This window comes from Columba livia, chromosome 3, assembly GCF_036013475.1.
Source record: "Columba livia isolate bColLiv1 breed racing homer chromosome 3, bColLiv1.pat.W.v2, whole genome shotgun sequence".
NCBI classification, from domain to species: domain Eukaryota; kingdom Metazoa; phylum Chordata; class Aves; order Columbiformes; family Columbidae; genus Columba; species Columba livia.
Genome location: NC_088604.1, coordinates 8323467 through 8344659, shown reverse-complemented (window position 1 = coordinate 8344659; position 21193 = coordinate 8323467). Strand labels below are relative to the sequence as shown.

Here is a 21193-nt window from a genome sequence, read left to right as displayed (position 1 = left end):
TCAGCTAGATCACTGTCATTTGAAAGTCATTGGGACTTGAAGAACAACAAAGGATAGTAATCTTTTCAGCTGATACATATTTATCCCAGCTTGATAATTTGTAAAGGTCACTTAAACTCTGTCTACAATGGGAAAATAACTTATTATTGTAAAGGAACTCAGGACAGCATGAACCTGACATAATGCTTGAAACTGGCTGGCTGACAGCATGGATGGTCAAACTCAGCACCGTTTATTTTGGAAAGTGCACTAGAAGGCAAATTTCATAAAGTATATCAAAACTGATTGCTTCTGAATCATATGGATTTTAGTATCTATTCAAGCAATTAAACCACAGGTGAGAATATTGATTAAGAGGGATCAGGGGGTCTCAGTATATAATTTCACTTCACGTATGGGGTGTGTACGATGATAACACTTCTGATGGCTGGGTTACATTAATACTTTTGCTGTCGCTCTCACTAGTAGAGCTGTTGTACTTAAGGAATTATCACGGGGCAAATTCAGAAGTATTTGCAGAGACCTACCTCTCAGCTGTGTTTGGAAACCCTTGTAACAAAGCACCTTTGATTTGGTCTTCCCTAGAAGTATTCTGCTAGTTAGACTTGATGAGACCACCCTAACTCCCCTTCCATGATATAGAAAAATATATTGATGAGTATATTCTAACACAAACCTGATAATTTAAGAGGTAACATTGTGCTCCTTTTTGTAAATAGTTCACCTTAGCTTTCTGTGTAGGCTGAAACAGAGCTACAGTGGATGATGATTTTAGTGCATAACCTTTAAGCTAGTTTAAGTATTAGGTAAAAGAGTACTGAAGGTCCTGTGGCGCCTACATTTTTACAGAAAGGCTGCAATGGTTCTGTTTTGGCCTTCTGTTTTGTCTCAGATAAGACCTTAATTTAGAAGAAAAACAACAAATAAAACCACTGTCCTACTCCACTGGTAGGAAGGATTAGACATTTTTCAGCTTGAGGGTCACTTTAAAGCTAAATACCTGTTCTCTGGGACTCAGCCGCCTTGACTCCCTGGGTGCAAACCGCGGAGGCGCTGACTCAGCCTGGCCTTTCTGTAAGAGCTGAAGGCCAAAAGCTGGGTCAGCCCAGAGAGATTCATATCTGTGTTTGCACTAATTGTTTTTTAAAAAAGAGATTTTTAGTGGTTATTGTCAATCTGTGGACACTTGCCTAGAATATCATGCAAAAAAACCCCCAACTTTTTACAGTCATTCTACTCGTAGCTGTCCTGGTGTGTGTACAACCCGCCTCTCTGCCTGCTGATCTTCTAGTTGTAACTTCACATCATTTTGGGTGGGAGGTTTTAGAAACTCATTAAATAGTGTCATAATTGCACATGCAGAATGAAAGAAAACAAACACGGCCTTAATTTTCTGAATCCATTACCCAGCTCCCTCGATTCATTTATCCGGAGGATTGAGAATGCCAGTTAATTTCTTTTCCACAGTTACATTTTCCAAAATCATTGAAAGACTAATCAGAAGCTTGTAGCTAATATTTGCGGTTTGTTTGGTTTTCTCCTGCTGTTTGAACTGCTTCCAATATGTCTTGCCAGTGACATTTCTTCACCAAGCAGAATAAATACCTAACCTACAAACGAAAGAGTTTTACTGGAGAAAGCAGCAAATGTGTCACGCTGTGAATACAAAGTTTCTCAAAGTCACTGAGTTCCTTCTATAACTTCCACCGCAAGGAAATGAAAGAGCTGGAATAATTCGTTTAGTGTTTGTAGATGTGATTCCAGTTTTGTTTTGTTCAGTTTGAACTATAGATTTACTTATATTTTTTTAAACCCTTTTTTGCTAGGAAAAATTGGATGGAAGAGAAAATTTAATCTTCTTGGGCTGTCTGCTTATGATATTGTTATTACTGGAAATTTTATTTGTGAGACCACACTGCATGACCCTGAGTTTAGGCTGTGGGCCCCAAGGTGTTACATTTATTTATAATAAAAGAGGACCCCCACCCTCGAATTGTTTGCCGTCTAAATAGACGAGGCAGAATGATCATTCTCATTACACAAACGAAATACTGAGGCACAGAGCAATTCAGAGTGTATCTCCAGTTCAGCAGCCTGGCTTCAAAACAGGAGGCAGCGAAGCAGTGTCAGTGCAGCAATCTGCATGCATGCTAATTAGCCTGGATGGATGCTGCAATTTCATATTTATGTTGCATCTGAGGTGCTGGCTAGTGTTGACACATACTGCTGTGTGGTGCCCAGGGGATGTATGAGCCACTTTGGAGCATTATGCATTGCAAACAGAACCAATGTGGTGTAGGCCGGGGGTGTCAAACTCATTTTCACTAGGGGGGCACATCAGCCTCGCAGTTGCCTTCAAAGGGCTGAATGTAATTTTAGGTCTGGATAAATATAACTACTCCTGCCGTTATCCAGTCCTAAAATTACATTCAGCCCTTTGAAGGCAACCGCAAGACTGATGTGGCCCCTGGTGAAAATTAGTCTGACAGCCCTAGTGTAGGGTCATTCAGTCAACTTCAGAGCTGTTGTTAACTTTGCTGCCACTTCCTTATTTCCTTCTCTTCTTCATTCTGTAGGAAAAGTATTACAGACTCACAAAGCACTTTAGGGGAATCACAGAGTCGACTGGGCTGGAAAAGACCTCAGAGATCACCAAGTCCAACCTTTGGTCCAACTCTAGTCCATTGACTAGATCGTGGCACTAAGTGCCATGTCCAATCTCAATTTAAAAACCTCCAGGGACGATGAGTCCAGCACCTCCCTGGGCAGCCATTCCAATGTCTGACCACTCTCTCTGTAAAGAATTTCTTTCTAATATCCAGCCTAAATTTCCCCTGGCAGAGTTTAAGCCCCCTTGTCCTATTGCTGACTGCCTGGGAGAAGAGACCAATCCCCACCTGGCTAGAACTTCCCTTCAGGTAGTTCTAGAGAGTGCTGAGCTCACCTCTAAGCCTCCTCTTCTCCAGACTGAACAACCCCAGCTCCCTCAGCCTCTCCCCATAGGTCTTATGTTCAAGTCCCTTCACCAGTCTTGTTGCTCTTATCTGGACCTGCTCCAGCACTTCAATATCTTAGGAAGGGATCTTAGACATCATACGGTCCAACTGCTTGCTTGAAACAGGGCTGGTTTCAAAGTTCAATTAGGTTCCTCGAGGCTTTGTTTGCTAACTCATCTGGTGAAGACTTTTTTTCCTATATTTTGTCAGAATTTCCCTTGTTATGACCTGTGTTCATTGCTTCTTGTCCTTTTGTTGGGCATTTCTGAGAAAAGTGTGGCACTATCATCTCCACCACCCATTAGGTAGCTATAGACAGCAACAGCCAACTTTCTTGGCTTTGTCTTGGCTGAACGAACCCAGCTCTCTCACCCTCTCCACATTCTCCAGCCACTGACCGCATTGGAGTGGTTGGACTTGCTCCAGTATGTCAGTGTCTTTTCTTGTACTGGGGAGACACGCTTGTGAAAGCATGAGTCCATCTGAAGATGTTAATCTAAACATATGTTTTCTTTGCAAGTGGTAAACTGCATCAATCTCTTCTGGAATTGAGCTCTATTAGTTAGGTCCTGGTCTTGTGGAATTTTTGCCTCCATTCCTGAGTGTAAGCTACCAATTTCATGGCTCTAGCAGCTGGTGGTGTCTATCCTGATGAGCTGGAGTTCTTCCCTGTGCAAACCTGAGGTGACTTGGAGCACAAGTCTGATGGGGAGTGGCTGAAGGAACTGGGGCTGTTCAGCCTGGAGAAAAGGAGCCTGAAGGGAGATCTTATTGCTGTCTACAACTGCCTGAAAGGAGGCTGCAGCATGGAGGCAGTTGGTCTTTTCTCCCAAGTAGCAAGTGATAGGACAAGAGGAAGTGGCCTCAAGTCGTGCCAGAGAAGGCTCAGATTGGATATTAGGAAACATTTCTTCATAAGGAATTGTTGTGAAGCATTGGAACAGGCTGTTCAGGGAAGTGGTGGAGTCACCATCCCTGGAGGGGTTTAAAAGATATTGAGATGAGGTTCTCAGAGACATGGTTTAGTGCCAGAGTTGGGTTATGGTTGGACTCAATGATCTTAAGGGTCTCTTCCAACCAATACGATTCTGTGATTCTATGACCTCATCTAGTCCTGTAAAAGACTTTGAAGATCAGGACCAAGACCTTCATAATGACTTGCATGGTGAGCGCTGTGATAGAGCGTAAGTGAATATCTGAGCTGGGAAGAGCCCGGTGAGGCAGAAGTGAATGCCAGAGAGAGGTGACAGCTTTCAAGTCACTTCTAGTGCTACTGGAAAATTCTGGCTGCAGTTTTGCATTACAGCTGCAAGAGGAAACTACAGATACAGGTGTGGATGAATAGTTCCAAGAGGAAGATGAGGATTCAGAATAATTGCTTTGGGAGGAAGCTTTATTCTGTTTTGGGGCATTTGGAACAAGTATCAGTTGGGAGGAGGTGACTGTGCTGCAGACCTGTAGAAAACAGCAGTGGTGAGAAGCGAGACAGCCCTCCTGTCACAGGCACATTGAGATTTTTGGGATGTTTTGATCCATTCATCAAATGGGGATCACTCTGGGTGTGCTATCAGAATGGCCCTGGGTGATTTGGGGGAAATTGCTGATTCTGACCTGATTCTGTTTTTTTAATCAAGGCTGGTGATGCACAGGAACATTCACAGTGACATGACCTGCTGAGCTGTGCAAGCTGCTGTTTAGCTTGGTCACTTTTTTTCCATTGTGGCGCTGGTTTTGCATGTCCTCTACACTTTTGGATTAAAATTACTCGATGGTTCATGTTGGTTCAGTGAGGGGAAAGGTCAGTATTTGTAAGACATTTTTAGTTTGCTTTCATTATTTGTTCATAGAACAGTGGTTGGGTTTCAAAGTAATGCTGAGTCTTTCTCCAGGGATGCTGGTGAGGGAAATGTGTATTGTCTGGGTTTTTTTTTGTAGTCTTCATGAATTTATACATTTGCAAAATTTGTGCATTCCATTTATGGACAATTTAGTGCTTTGGCCTTCCAGGGGTGTTCTTCATGTGCATATGGAATCTATTATACATGATTTGTAGATCCTTTGTAGATTTTAAAACCAGTGAAGAATGGGACTTCACAATGTAGGATCTATGAACTTAACTAAACACGCTGAAACTATGAACGCTGTTATGTCTTCCTGAAAGTGGAAATGCATAGTTTGCAAACAGTGCAGGCTGTTAGGGTTTTAACTAAAGAAAATTAGGTAATCAGCTGCTAAACTTTTGAGAGTTTGGGTTTCTGCAAAACCTCAAAATGACTAGGATCGACTTGTCCTCTTTGTGACCAATGAGGAACCTTAGATGTTGGAGTAACGTGGTTCCATCAAACCATTCTGGAAGGAGGGTTCAGAGAACCCCCCGCTTTTCCAAGCTGATGTTTTTATTGCCAGGATAGAAAAATGTGCTGTGGGAAGGTCTTGTGGTAAACCGCTGTTCAGGGAGGTGAGCTCTACAGAGCCTTGAAAGCTGAGACTAATGGATTTTATCCTCGATACAGATATGCTGGGTCCCAAAGAGGGAGGTGGTGGATGTCATGCAGTAGCTTTCAAAGAGCATTCTTTAAAACACTAATCTCCTGGTCTGCTTCAGTAATTTGTTTTTAGCAATTTCTCTGGTCATGGACTTTTCCATTTAGCCTCTTTGTCCTCTTTGCCGATTTTCTGCCAATCCTAAACTACTTTCCCTTGTATTTCAGAGGCTTTCCTGAAGATATGGGGCATCCCTTGTTTCAGTCTTCTCTTCCAAGATCTTCATATGCTAACAATATATGTTGTTAACATCAGTGTCTTTGAGGACCTTGATGCCTCTGGTGAGTACAATAAGGTGAAAAATAACAACATTATTTGTTGTTCAACATCTGTGGTGACAAAGGTTTTAAAAAATATTCACCTAACAATTTTGCGATGCCCTCTACAGGTCCTTTTCTCTGTCTTGAAATTTGATCTTGCCTTTCTTTCCACGTGCTTAGGAATACCAGTATAGGGGATCTAATTAGCTCGTACCCAAAAGCAGCTATATGTTTGCGTTTAGGGAGACAGCATGGGCAAGAGACCATGGGATAGGATGCTTATAAATATAGTAGATTTAGACCTAGATGGCAGTTTGGTCCCTCCCGATCGCTTCCTGTGGCTTGTGCATTTTGCTGCTGGTGGGTTTTCCTTTCTATCATGGTTGTAAGTCTGCCTGAGGATGCTGGGATCTGTGTCCAAGGCCTGTTATTTGTGGTGATGTTTGGCACAGATATTCTGTGGTCCCTTCTGAGCTGTATCTATTATGTGATTGAGTCCAATCTCCTCCTGTCACAAGACGAGGCTCAGGAACAGTTATTCTTCCACCGTCATGGGGACACGTGCAGCCCTGATCAAAGGAAGCGTGTACTTATAAAGGCCAAAGGGAACTCAGCAAAGTATAAATTGCTTTTATTTGTCAGAATTATGCCTTCTGATGTTCTGACTGTCTGAGAGGACACAGACATCTACCTGGGGGCTGGATGAAACCAGACATTCCCTGTAAAGTCAAGGGCCCTACTAGGACACGGTGTACCTAGAATTTCACTTTGTAACTCTCCGTATGTGCTCAGCATTTGCTGTGCTGTCCTTGTTGCTCTGTAATGACTCGGAAGCACATCTAGAATTAGCAATGTTCATGCCTTCTTAATACTTCTGTACCACCTACCTCCTGCTCGGCATTTTCCTATTTCTCAAATGCATGTTTAGTATCTTTCTGCTGATGAGAAATTAAATGAAATTCTGAGATTGGCACTGAAAATAATCCCTGTTCAGAATCTGATGTGTTACAGACCTGTTCTGATCAACAGAAATAAGTGCCTGCTTTTCTGTAGATGCTATATGCAGCTGCAGAATTAATTGGGATGGAAGGCAGGCTAAAGAAATCCCTGTCCAGTCCTCATTATCGCTTCTGAACTGGTGTGAACTCATGCTTTTTCCTCACCTGCTTACTTTTTGGGGAGCTTCATCCAGCCAGCCCCAGTAATTTCAGGGTGGCCAACTCACAACAAAACATGCACAGAACAACGCACGTGGGTGAACAGATGGTCTGATCAGAATAGTGTGAAACACAGCGAGGAGATGGTCGGTGTAGTTCAGAGCGTAGATGCAGGGGCCACATTATGACATTTACAAAACAATGCAGTAATTCCTCAGTTTGTTCTTCCTGGTGACTGTCCTGTGCAGATGAAGATCTTTCTCCATGAATGGAAACCAGTTTGTAACAGAGAAAAATCCTGAAAAAGCAATGTCAGAGAAGTGCAGGTTGGAATTAGATGGATACAGACAGCTCTTTTGGTTGGAAAACTGACGATGTTGAGGTTCCATTTTCTTTTTTTACCCAGAACACAAAAACTACAAGCAGAACTATTCTTTCAGGGTCAGTGGAAACTCTGAGATTCATGTGCGCAGTAGTTTATGAAGAAATAGCATTTTTCATCTATTTTGGGTACACTTGTCAGAAGTGGTAGCTCCTGTACAGGTTTTTGAATTTGTAATCTCACACCACAGGAGCACCTGAGCAATACATACAAAAATTTTCTTGTTTAAAACACAGATAAGGATAGGAAATTATCAATTGTGTTGCGCAGCGAAATTCAAGGTACCTCAGAGTGTCCTGCGGGAGACACACTACTGGTGCTGGTGTGAGGGGGCACCACCGGTGGGTCCCAATGCCACAGGTGCTGCTACTCACTGACAGAAATCGGTACACATTCATGTCACCATGCACACGTACGGGAGAAACTTCTTTCCTTTGAGGTGCCAGAGCCCTGGAACAGGCTGCTCAGAGAGGTTGTGGAGTCTCCTTCTCTGGAGACATTCAAACCTTCCTGGACACATTCCTGTGCGATCTGCTTTGATGGGTTGGACAGGATGATCTCCAGAGGTCCCTTCCAACCCCAACCAGTCTGTGATTCTGTAAGGTGCAGGTGTGGATGTAACCGGGAAAACCCTGACCCTCGCCCCCGCCTTCGGACCTGTCCATCTCGCTGGATGTTTTTAGGAGCGGCCCGGTTCCCCTGTCTGCTCGGCAGCGGGCTCGGGAGCGCCCTAAAGCACCCGCACCGCCCACCCTGAGCCCTCCGGCCGCTCAGACTCCGCGGCGGGCACGGTCGGACAGGGTGGGCAAAACGGTGCCAAGACCCCCGGGGAAGCGCTCCGCCGGGCACCGCCGGGCAGGGAGCCGGCGGGGACCCCGCTAAAGCGAGCCCTGCCCGGGGGAGGGCAGCAGCACCCCCGCACCGCCGGAGCCGGGATGCGGGGGCCGGGATGCGGGGGGCGGGATGCGGGCTCCCCTCAGCCGCGGCGGACCCTGGCTCTGCGGGCGGGGGCGGACGGCCCCCTCCCCTCCCCGGGCTCCCCGCCCCTGCCCCGCATTGGCTGCGGGCGGCTGACGGGCAGCCGGGGAGGCCCCTGTCAGCCGGCCTGGAGGGGCATGCTTGCACTGGGGGTCCGGCCGCGCCGGGGAGCGGGGCCGAGCCGAACCGAGGGGTGCAGAGCCGAGCCTAATCGAGCCGAGCCAGTGCCGCCATGGGGGTGGAGATCGAGACCATCTCTCCGGGAGACGGTAGGGGACCGTGGGGACAGCAGCCCTGCCGCATGGGGGGCGGGGGAGCCCGTGTCCGACCGGTGACCCGACCCGGCGGGTGTCGCACGGGGCTCCAAGCCCGGGTGGAGCCGCCGTCCCCGCCGCCGGGCAACGGGAGAGCGCGGGGCCGCGGTGCGGGGAGGCGGCAGGAGGGAAGGCACGGCCGCCCCCGCACCCCCACCCCTGATGCGGGAGAGGGTGAACGGGGCGATGCGGCCGCCCGGGGTCCCGCCGGTGGCGGCGGGAGAAGCCGGCGGTTCCCCGGGCGGCAGCGCCGCAGTTCCCTCCCGGCGCCGGCAGCAGCAGGGGCGGCAGGGGGGCTGGGGATTTTCCTCTGGCATCCGCTGACAGCTGCACAAACCCCAGCGCGGTGCAGCCGCCCGGGAGCGGGGGCAGCGGCGGGCCCGGTCGGGTCCCGGGGCCGCGGGCGCTCGGTGGGGAGCGCGCCCGGCGGCCACAAACTTTCCCCGGTTCGTCACCGGTAACCACCGGCCATTCGTGTCAGCATCCCCCGGCCCGGCCGCCCGCCTCCTCCCGGTGAGACGTGCGGGGCTGGGGAGGGCTGAGGTGCAGCCCGGGCGGCGATAACCTGCTGGGCACAGGCTCCCCTTGCCAGGGCCGGTTCGCGTTGTGCTGCTCTTCTGCGGCGTTATCATAACATCTCGTAAGGGTTTGGGTTTGTTTGGTTGGGTTTTTTTGTGTGGTTTTTTTTTTTGTGTGTGTGTGTGGTGGTTTTTTGTTGTTGTTGTTGGTTTGAGGTTTTTTGGTTGTTTTTGTGTTGTTTATTTTTTAAGAGGACATAATTTCTAACATACAGCCATATATATCTATATAGTAGACCAGATTCATCCTTGCCTGATACGCAACTGTGAATATTTTGTTCAAGGCGATCTCAGCTTAACTTTCTTGGCCCAGTATCTTTTCCCTCTTGGGGTGTGCTTTTAAATTGGCTTCTCCCTCAGTGCTGTTTAGCTCTGGGGATCAAATTCTTCCCTTGGTTGCACAGTTCTAAAAGCAGAATACTTAAGTGTGTATAAGTAACATTGCTGAATTGAGAGTAGAAAGAAGGGTGGAACTTAACCATGTAATAGTACTTTCTAGCTATTAAATATATCAAGGCTGTCTTTGTAAGCAATATGCTATTCCAAATAAGGTTATATGGATTATTTCTCTTGGTTACAAGACTTAATCAAAATCAGCTGCCTTTAAACACTGTCTTAAAACCACAGCTAGACAGTGGTCTTGAGAATCTATGGTTCTAATTTAGCTTTGATGTGGCATCATTTGCTTTGCTGTTGTTATACTAACGCAGCAGAATGTATGTCAGTAAGGTTTGATATTCTTTTGCTCAGATCTCTATATAATAGTTCATCATTTGAATAATACCTGCTTTACCACAGGCAGGATTCATCTCCCGTAACTTTTCTCAGGTTAGGTGGCTAGTCTAAAGCAGTATTCTATTTATTTTTCTGAGAATGAATTGTCTTGCCTCTCTCTAGATAGGCTGTGTTTCTTTCAAAGCGCTGCTAATTCTCCACTGTCAGCAGCGGAAGCCCAGGAGAATGGCACACACTAATTACCTGTGTTCTAGATGGTTACAGTTAAATGAGATGAATCCCACTTTAAGGTTACTGTGAATGCCCTGACTGGATACCTATTGTAGCACGATGTGTGCAGCCCACAGCCGGAGATACTCCAGCCAGTCAGGCTGGTGAGCAAGGCTGTTCAGATGACACTCAGAAGCATCATCTTCTCAGTTTCATGTTACAAAGCTCAGTTCTCCATATTAGCCTGCCCTCCTGCCATTCACTGCTCATGGTGGTTTTGGCATATAAGCCCTCAGCTTGCGTGTTTTGATGTTTTATACCCTGTTGTCATGTTAATTCAGACTGAAGAGGCCACAACGCTGACAAAGATATGAGCCTCAGTTTCTACCTGAATCTCCAGCTTTCTGGCAAGGATGTTTGTTAATAATTAGTCTCATTTATACATCTAAGTTCTTCTGAACCTGGGTCCTCCCCTGGTCAACATTACTTGAGAAGTCAAGGCTAGCTGCTTTAAAACGCCATCAGCATCTAATTGAGCCTGCAAAATCTTCCCATAGGTTTTGGTGCCTTTGGTACCTAGAACAGGTAAAACTGAATTGGTAATTCTGTTTTCCAGTGGCAAGAAAATAATTTAAACCTTCTTTCCTTCTGGTATGAAAATTCTAACAGGAGCTAACAGGCTCTGATAAGAACTCATTGTAACACTGCTTTACTGTCACCCAATGCTACAAAATTAAACTGCCTTTGTATGTGAAAAGTGTTTTAAAAACCCTTCCTGGCTAATTAAAGATGCCCTTGTTAGAGCTGTCTTGAGTGAAAGGCATTAGACATGTGAATACAAATGGAATTTTTTTCACAATGTCAGACTAAGACTTTATTTGAAAAAATCTAGCAAAACCATTCTGAGAATTCTAAGGTTATAATCTATGAAGTTTTGACAGTCCTTCTGCACTTACAGAATGCAAATGCATCTATAATGCCCTCATATATAGTGAAAATTATGTAAGGAAAATATTATTTGATCTAACAACTAAATAGTACCCAAACTGGGATTTTCTACCCTAAACCATACCCATTCCTGCTGTGCATATTAGTGGCTTGATAATGCGTAGTCAATACAAATCCCAGTCTGGCATTTTCCTCTTAAAAGATAAACCTGCCTAGCCACACAGATAAGCAGAGAAGAAAAATAACAACCTTTTATAATTTTAACAGGACGGACGTTTCCAAAGAAGGGGCAGACGTGTGTAGTGCACTACACAGGTAAGCCATATGCTGAATATTCTCTTGGTACCAACTGCCTTGTGTCGAAGAGCGATTTGCCACTTCTTATGGCATTGTTGTATTTTTTTACTTTGTTCTCTCACTCTCAATCCATTTGATTGTGCTCTGATGTGTTTCCTAAATATTTCACTTCTAGCTGAGCAGTTGAGGCTGCAGTGTCTAGGGGTGCGTGCCAGCAGATTTGCCAGATGTAGCGTTCAGTGGTGAGAGGTTAACAGACCTGTGGACCTGGTTCTTTAAGCCATCGTACCAACGAATGAAATCAAGCATGAAACAGTGAAAAAGCTGAGTTTTCCATCCCCTGATCTTGATACAGACAATGATTATATATATATATATATATATATATATATATATCTCTTAAAAGCATGTGTCTATGTATTGGCAGTAAAATTTGCTCCAGGTTAAAGAAATCAACGCAAGGTCTATTTAACACCTGCTTTATGGACTTGTATGAGTCTTAAGTGGTGAGTTGGTTAAAGGAGCTGTTTATGCTGCACCTTTGCACAGAGGGAAAATGTCCTTTAAATCAGTTTGTAACGTTACGTTTTGTACATAGTTATGTAAATTGTCGAAAGAATGCAAAGACCTCTGCAGGCTGAGTCCCCAGCTGGGAAGTTCACATCAAGAGCTGCCATTCTATGCGGTCTTTTCTTTAAGAAAGCAAAATGTAGGTGATGTGGGGATTGACAGCTGCTGATCTGAGCCTAGATCTGCGAGGTAACGTTCTCCTTTAGTGTTCAGTAGCTGTTGATTGCTTTCAGTTTTGTACTTGCTTCTGTCGCTTGCAGCTGGAGCAAGGTGGGACCATTGTCTGGTAAATATAACTCATGAAGCAAACCTCTTTGTATTTTCAAGAAGCTTTTTGCTATAGTTTCAATAATATCTCTCCTCAGAAGGTTATATGGGCTTGGGGTATAGGATGTCTGGATTTGAGCTCCTATACATCTGTATATTCAGAGCATTTTGATCTGATGAGGATTTCTAGTTTGAATTAGAAGTTAAACACATGGGTTTCCCATGCCAGTCTCAGCCTTGCAGGTGTTCCTCTGTATCTTAGGTCTGAAAATACGTTTTGAAGCTATTTTGGTGAAAATGTTGAAAGACACGTTTCTGTTCCAGCCCAAACTTGGAAAGTTTTTATGAAATTAAATTGCCACCTCCCACCCCCAGTTAGTTCTAGATAAATTTAAGTGTCAGAACTGAAATAAGCGAAAAAACTTTGAGGCCTGTGGCTCCCACAAAGTGCAGTTCTGCTGGATAACTTCAGAGGGAGTGCGAATGGTGGATGTGGAAAGATAACAAGATGCTGCATACTCTTACAGGCATTAGATAACATCTCAGATGAAGCTATCATAAGCTGCCTTTTGACATAAGAGTCTTCATGAAAACTCATTAAATCCATTTCCAGCGAAAACTGTGCTTCCTCCATATATCTTGCTATAGGTGCTATGCAACCTCTCGAACTCCCAGATTAGAACAGATGTCATAAAAAGCTCGTTGCCTCAGTTCCCATGCTGGTACGATGTTTAAGCAGTGTTCAGTGGGAATATTTTTAAAGGGAGCCCATGGTTAATGAATACACTGTTTTCTTCCAGTTGTCTGTAGTAATGTGGGAAAGATGAAATATGGAAGTCAAGTTTTAATTTAAAAGTATTTTATCTGAATACGGTATAACTTCTTTTTATACTGAGGCAATTCCAGATGTGCCTAGGATTCATCTTGAAATGATCTTTGTCTTATTTATATGATCTCATTAGACCTCACTGTGCTTAATGCTTATCCTCACCACACTCCTGTGGGTTCTGCTTTGGGAACTGGGTAGCTAAGTTACAGAGATGTCCACAGAGATACCCAGAACATGTCTTGTGACCTAAAATGGGAGCCAGGAAAAATTAAGACACCTAGGTGCAAGAAAATGATCTGGAAATCCCATTTTCCAGAGCTGCTTAATACCGGGAGCATGTAAAGCTCACAAGTTGTGTCCATGTTCAGCCTCCGTGTCACTCCAGAGCTGGGCACAAATACCTGATGGAGGCGTTGCGGTCTGGGAGGTGAGGGAACCATGCACTGACCGGGCTCTGCCACGATCTGGAGATCTTTTGGATCCCGAGAGGAGCCTGACCTCGCTGGAGGGCTCTGAGCACAGCTCTGGATCCAGCAACAAGCACAGCGGCGACAGCCACTTTCAGTCAAAAACAAGACCTGTGGGAGCCCACTTTATGAATAATGACTGAAAGGTGGTTTCAGACGCGGCAAACCGATGCTCGGTTGTCTTTTCCAACAGAAGAGGATCATAGCTCTATTTGCCTCAACTGCAACCGTTACGTTCCTGAGGAGGAGAAAGCTGCAATTTCCCACTCCCTCCAGCTTAGCTTGGGACTTTCAGTACTGAAGAATGCAGGAGCCATGGGCAAGAAAGGGAGCAGGCCAGAGGGTATTTGGTTCAGGCACTAATGCAAGAGTACTAAAGGAGTTGTATTCCAGTTCCTGTCTTCAGGATTAATTTTGTACTTTTTGTTTGTTTGTTTGTTTGTTTGTTTAAATCCAATTATTTTCCCATTCATTGACACCTGGGGTTGGTGGCTGGGTAGGCCATGTCACCCTTCTGCTCTTATACCAACATATACACTATGTGGTGATACAGATCCTTAGAACAACCGTGGTTGGTTCCATACTTCCTTGAAGGGGCACGTTTTTGAGCATGCATGGGAAAAGCATTACCTGTCTACTAGTTATTAATATCTTGAGAGTTTCCAGTGAGGAGGAGACCAGAAGGGGCTGAATTTTGAAGGAGACTCAAACAAGAAGTGGGCTGTGGACCCTATTTTGTCTTACTTCTCCATCTTGCCTTCCCTCTCCAGAAGTCTCATAGATGTGCATTGACCATGGGGTGGGGAGTGATGGCAGAGAGGGCATGGACAGGAGTGGAATGCTGGCACTACAGGACTAAAAGGCATCTTGCTTCTGACGCATCTTTGGGGAAAGGATTTTAGGAGCAAGTTATCTTCATGCGTTGTCCTGGCAGTCCCTGCACAACACGTCCAGAGAGGACCAAAGGCTGGTACCTTGGATATTTGGCAGAACTGTAGAGTCTTGTCTGCTTATCCTCCAGGATCTTGTGATTCACACATCGTCGTGGCAGGGATTCAGCAGGCCAGTTTCTAGTTTGATGACCCTACATGTGCCAGAAGAACTGCAATCTCCTCGAGATGAGGGAGAACTGCAAGTGAGTTTTACACTCCAGCTATCGGGCTGTTCTATGTGGCAGCTTTGCCTCCTTCTCTCCTTGTTCAACTAGATCAGTAACCTCCGGAGCAGACTTTGCGGTCTGATTCCCAAATGCATCGTGATGCCTTAATAGAGAGACCTAAGTTCCAGGGGCAGCGGGAGTTAAGGTGCAGCCTCCCTAGGGAACTGTTTAGAAGGAACCTTTTTAGTTTAAACATTTTTATTCTTTTTCCTAAGAAGTAGTTCTAGCCTGCTTTACACTTAGAGCAGGGTTTTTTTATTACGCATCAGAAGTACTTAATTGTCCTTTCTGTCTACATAAGTCGCCTTAGTGCCTAACTTTGGTACTATAAATCACCTGCTAATTTTTCGGCTTTGCACAGCTTGAGTTAAGTACACAAATAGATGCTCCAGATCATTGCAGAAGATTAGACAGGAGGACTGTGACAGAATATGAAACCGAGTCCCGATCTTGGTATGACAGAAGAATGTGGTCAGATTCCCATATGTTTTATCTTTATTAAGAAATATAACAAATGGAATAATTTCTTCTTATTATCCAGCAACTACGTTTTGTCTCAAAAATTACCTAATGCAATATTAAAGTAATGGGATTAATAGATAAGGTAGTTCCTTGACATTGAATTGCATTTCCAGCAGCAATGGTTTATGTCATGTTTTTGTCAGAGATTTCATTAAGCAAGCTTCTGAAAGCCTTTGGCAATCTGCTTACTCCTTCTGTTTTCCATCTGCAAAACGATAGTTGCACTTTGCCTGCCTCATGTCGATAGATTGCAGTGAATTTGGGGTATGAACTGCCTCCTTCTTCATGCCTTACATAATGGTGTCCTAATCTTGATGGGATCTTCAGGTTACATTGTAGTCCTGATGGTAATACAAGTGAAAAATTACAGCGTCATTAGCCCTGGAGTATATCAGCAGAATTGAGGCGTATTCTGTAGTTTTGTTTCCAGTGATTTAAATTTGTTGACTCTGGCAACAGGAATTAGCAGTGTGGAACTTTCAAAGGCTTGCAGAGATGGGAAAAAACATGATTTTCAGTTAGAAATGCCCCTAAATAAAACCTTTGCTGAGGTTGTGAATGCTCTGTCTAGAGACTGTGGGGTAAAACCTGCACTCTGGGAAGCCGAGTCCATTCCTGGCACTCCAGCTAGATGATGCTGTGCCCTCAAGTGTGTACCAGTCCCAAATATGCTCTTAATAATAAGAGGACAGCTTTTATTCCGTGTTATTCGGAGCTGACATTGTCTCGTGTTGTCCTGTGTAGCGTGTGGCAGAGCTGAATTCTTAACCTCTTCATTTTTCTCCTTGGTCGCCTGTAAACCTGTGAGAATAATACAATGATCCTTTTGGGGCACTGATGATGTCCAGTATTTGTAGTGTGCTGGAACAGACTTCTTTGAGTGAGGCTATAAAGGCACATTAAATCATTAATTACTTATTAAACTGGACTTCTATCAGAGAATATTTTCCATAGACTTTTTAGTCTAGGTCAATGGCCACAAAATTGCACCAAATACATTGGAACGGAATGGAACAGAATTAGAATTAGAGTGGAATGGAATGGAATGGAATGGAATGGAATGGAATGGAATAGAATAGAATAGAATAGAATAGAATAGAATAGAATAGAATAGAATAGAATAGAATAGAATAGAATAGAATAGAATAGAATATTTCGGTTGGAAGGGAAGGGACCTACAACAATCATCTGGTCCAACTACCTGACCACTTAAGGGCTGACCAGAAGTTAAGGCACGTTATGTGCATTTTCCAAATGTCTCTTAAACATTTACAGGTTTGGGGCATCAACCACCTCTCTAGGAGCCTGTTCCAGTGTTTGACCACCCTCTTGGTAAAGAAACGCTTCCTAATGTCCAGTCTAAACCTCCCCTGGTACAGCTTTGGACCATTCGCACATGTCCTGTCAATGAATCTCAGGGAGACGAGCTCAGCACCAACCTCTCTGCTTCAATATTTCAGTACTCAGAAGCGGATTTTTAGAATGCTTAAAGTGAAATTCCCTATTGAAATAAATGAATACTACTCCACTTATTTCAGCTGAGCTGTACAAATTCATTCTGTTTTAGGAAGCAGACCTTTATTTTAAGCAGAACAAATGATTAATTATTCTTTTCCTAGTGATGTGGGGACAAACCTGTATCATCTTTTCCATATGTTACAAAAAATGCTCTATGTTGTTTCTTTAGCTTTGGCAGTGATGTAATGTTGAGAGTTATGGTTGTGTCTGTGGATTTGAAAGCCTTTTCTTTTTTACCATTTTTATAACAAAAGCAGACTGCATAGATACAGATTAACAGTAATTTATATAGTATGCTTCATTTACTATGATTAAAAAACACATTTTCTATTTAGGACAATACAAATATAATGCAATTCCCTTGAAAACAACCTTTCCAAAGAGAGAACAGGTTTGCCTATTTTTCTTGCATAAAAATCAACCTGGTCTGAAGTCTATGTGGTAATAGCCAGAGATGTCTGTATACTGACATACTCTCAAAAAGACTAACGTAAATTCGGAATAACTCTGCAGAGTGTCATATACTTGTTGTGAAGCTCAGGATCTGCGTGACTGGGTGTACATTAGCTTTGTGTGCCAGCACTCTGGGCGTTAATTCTCTGCTCCTGCTTTCAGAAGCATCTCTACCACTTCAGTGGGAGATGTGCATCTGAGAGGAAAATTGAACTAACTAAGGAATTTAATGGAAATTCTTTGTCTAGCTGGGTTTGGAAGGGGGTAGTGAACACTGCAATTAGAGTTAATATTAATAAGAATTGTATTCTAACAGACATTATAATTGAGCCTCGAATTATAGTCAGCTAAATCTTGCTTACCTAGAAAGAGCCTAATAGTTTTACCAAGCATGTTCCCAAGATATATTACACCAGGAGAGTGTGATGTCTTCCCATCTTTTGGGGCCTGATATTTTTCTGTGGTTTTTTACTTAAAATTGTCTCTTCAAATTGCCCTGGTTTGAAAAGATGAAAGCCTTTTACTTCTGCAGACATCTTTGTGGCAGCTAAGCACTTACGAGTATCCGTTTTATTCAATGAATCATAACTGCAAGAAGTAGCTTTGACCCCTAGTGAAGAACACAGTCTTATGCTGCCCCCCAGAAGCAATTTGCATGTCTTGAAACACTCTCAATAAACGGAGTAAAATTCTCCTATTTGCTTATTTAACGTGGATTGGTTACCTTTGAAAATATTTTAGCGATGCTTCAGCCTGATAGTGATCAGAGTCTAGAAGCAAAAGTTTGAGGAGAAGAGATTTCTCCTACTCATTTGGCTGCCAGATTAGTGACTGATTTCAGGTATATTATTTGCTCTTTTACTTTCTAAATTTGACAGAAAAGCGGGCTGCGCCTCTCAAAATTGTCATGAAATTAATGCCTGCAAGTACTGTGAGACTCTCTGTAAGAAGACGCTACTGATGTGGAAAAATTATTTGATGAATAAAAAAGGTCAGAGATTTGTAAGAAAATACGTAGCAGCTTCAGCAGCTGAATTAGCGAGTTTAAACTGAACATACCGGATTGTTGCCTGATGGAAAAGGATCAGCAGAGTGAACTGTAGCCTCAGGTTTCCCAGTTGTTCTCCTTTTGCACTGACTGTTGCGTTGCTGTGTACTGTGCCCATCGGTTTCACTGGTATTATTTGTGGTATTAGGTGCTATTTAATGTGGGTGAGTGAAGCAAAAAAGGAGCTTGACATTATTCAACAGCATTCTTACAGGCGAGCTCGGCTGAGAATTGATGGTTTGTCTAAGAACTGGAAACTTCTCCCCTAAAACGTGGTCCCCATGGCACTGAGGTGTTATTTGGGCAGCTGCTAATATGATTTGTGCAAAGTAAGGGAAGAGTTCAGGATGGTCTGCAAACGCTCTCTCACATTCGTTTAGGAAAAAGGCAGGATGAGTTTCTTTCTTAGAGAGTAAAGAAGATGAAAAGAGATTTCTTCAAGATAACACATAGGGGCACTTTATCACCTGAGGGCGGCTTCTCTGTCAGCTTGAAATGTGACGAATCATTTGGTGACTGCTAGCTTTGATTTTTGGAGGACCTACTAACCTCTACAGGATTTCCTTGCATGGAGAGATTGTAGCATCGTGCTCCCTTCAAATTGTGCACAGAAATGAAACTGCTAGCAAATAATTAAACCTCCTACTCCTACCTCACAAAAGCCTCAAGACATTAAAAAAACAAAAGTTCACAAAGGAGATTATGTAAAACACCAGAGAACTAATCACACAGAATCACAGAATCAACTGGGTTGGAAAAGACCTCAGAGATCATCGAGTCCAACCCTTGGTCCAACTCTAGTCCAAATAATAACCTCTGTTCATCACGTTTTTAAAAGCTCAGAACTGATCCAAAACGGTGCCATCTTTTAGAAGATTAGATTGTGATTTCCAAACAAAATATTTTTGCTGGGCCCTCTTTGCACTTATTTTCAATGATCCCGGTGTGTCACTCTGTCTGCTTACAGCTCATACATGTATTTAAGGACTAGGACTTGATAGGTTTGCATCAATTCTTGATCGTTGGAATTCCAGGCCCTTACAAGAACGACATTGTTTTCTAATAATTTATGCCCCAAAAAATCAAAGAATTGCTGAAACAACTGTTGGATCTGGGGCTGCCTTGTGCGGTGAATAGTATTTGTTAGTGTAAAATGCACATCAGCTAAATGAGAAACTATCAGTTGGCACCTGTGATAGGCTTGTCTCCCTTTATTGACAAAATAGAACTGACATCACTGTATTTACCTAATTAAGAGCTTAGTTACTTTAGGCTACCTAAAGAGTTAGCCTTTGGATATGCCTTCCTCTCTATTGATTAGATAAAGAGCTTAATACAGTTCCTAAGTCAGGCAACTCAGCTGGGCAGGGTTTGTGAAAGGGGGTAATAATATCTTGGTTAGCCAACTTGTGGTGTTACTTCTCCGCAGCAGATACATTTCAGGTGTACCACCTAAGGAGTTGCTGTGTGGCCAGAGATCTCCACAGGCTTCTGCTCTTCAGAGCTTGGCGGGTTGGTCCTGGTGCAGCAGGGATTTGAGTGGGATATCCCCAGGGAGGACCATTGCCAAGGGGCTCGTACAGTGCCCGGCTTTTGGCGCTGCTGAGCAGTGGAATGAGCGGCCTTGGAGGAAATACACTGCTGTGGGAAGTAGTGATTTGGTGTTGGCACAAGTTCTGCTGAGTCTTGCTGAACCAGCGCCAGGGGTCTGCCAGGGGGCTTTATATTGAAAGTGACATCTCTCAATTGAGATATATTATTTAGCTATAGTTACTCAAGGGCATTGTAAATCTTACTTAATTTTTTTTTTCACAAGACTGCTGGCTGCAGAAGTTTGTACTCCCTTGCACAGCATTGCATCGCCAGCCGGGCAGCGAGGGGATTGTCCCGCTCTGCTCTGCACTGCGGCGGCCTCACCTGGAGCACTGTGTGCAGGGCTGGGTGACACAGGATAAAAAGGAGATAAAGCTACTGGAAAGTGTCCAGAAGAGGGACATGAAGTTAGGGAAGGGTTTGGAGGGGAAGCTGTATGAGGGGCGGATAAAGTCACTTGGTTTGTTCAGCCTGGAGAAGAGGAGACAGAGGAGAGCTCATGGCAGTTACAGCTTCCTCACAAGGGGAGGAGAAGGGGCAGGGCTGAGCTCTTCTCTCTGGTGACCAGTGACAGAACCCGAGGGAATGGCAGGAAGATGTGCCAGGGGAGGTTCAGGTTGGACATGAGGAAAAGGTTCTTCACCCAGAGGGTGCTGGACACTGGAACAGGCTCCCCAGGGAGGTGTCACGGCCCCAAGCCTGACAGTGTTCAGGAAGAGACTGGACAACGTCCTCAGACACATGGTGTGAACTGTGGGGTTGTCCTGTGCAGGGACAGGAGATGGAGTCGATGATCCTTGTGGGTCCTTCCAACTCAGGACATTCTATGATTCTACAGTCACTCACTGCAAGGAATCTTAAATGCTGCAACTGTGGTGTCATCAGGCAGAGCTGGTGGATCCTGGTAGCTGAGGCAGCTCTCTTTGTAGGGCAAATTATGTTTTATAGAATCATAGAATCGTTTCGGTTGGAAGAGACCCTCAGGATCATCAAGTCCAACCTGATTCTGGCACTAAACCATGTCCCTAAGAACCTCATCTATATCGCTCTTAAACCCCTCCAGGGATGGTGACTCCACCACTTCCCTGGGCAGCCTGTTCCAATGCCTGACAACGTTTTCCTTTAAGAATTTGTTGAGGCCATTTCGTCTTGTCCCATCACTTGTTACCTGGGAGAAGAGACCACCCCCCTCCATGCTACCTAACCTACTAGGAAGTTGTTTTGACGGACCCTGCTGTAACCCTTTCTTGTCTTTCTAGCTTGAAAGTTGTACTACATGATGGTCACCCTGCTACACACGTGCAGTCACATTAAGAGCATCCAACCATAGTTTGCAGTAGCTCTGCACTTGACCACTGTCTGCACACA

General features: G+C 44.3%; 1 protein-coding gene across 2 annotated transcripts in view; it reads left to right on the top strand.

The window, feature by feature from the left end:
* Nucleotides 1-8364: 8364 nt before the first annotated feature.
* FKBP1B (FKBP prolyl isomerase 1B) overlaps nt 8365-21193 on the top strand; it is a 49705-nt gene continuing 36876 nt past the window's right edge. Inside the window, exons 1-2 of one of the 2 annotated variants that reach the window (XM_065055765.1) lie at nt 8365-8586; nt 11370-11417. In XM_065055765.1, the coding sequence (XP_064911837.1) occupies nt 8550-8586; nt 11370-11417 (85 nt within the window). In that variant the 5' untranslated portion in view covers nt 8365-8549. Of the gene's footprint in view, nt 8587-9057; nt 9272-11369; nt 11418-21193 lie in introns of those variants that run through there. The other variant, XM_065055767.1, reaches the window with a different exon arrangement.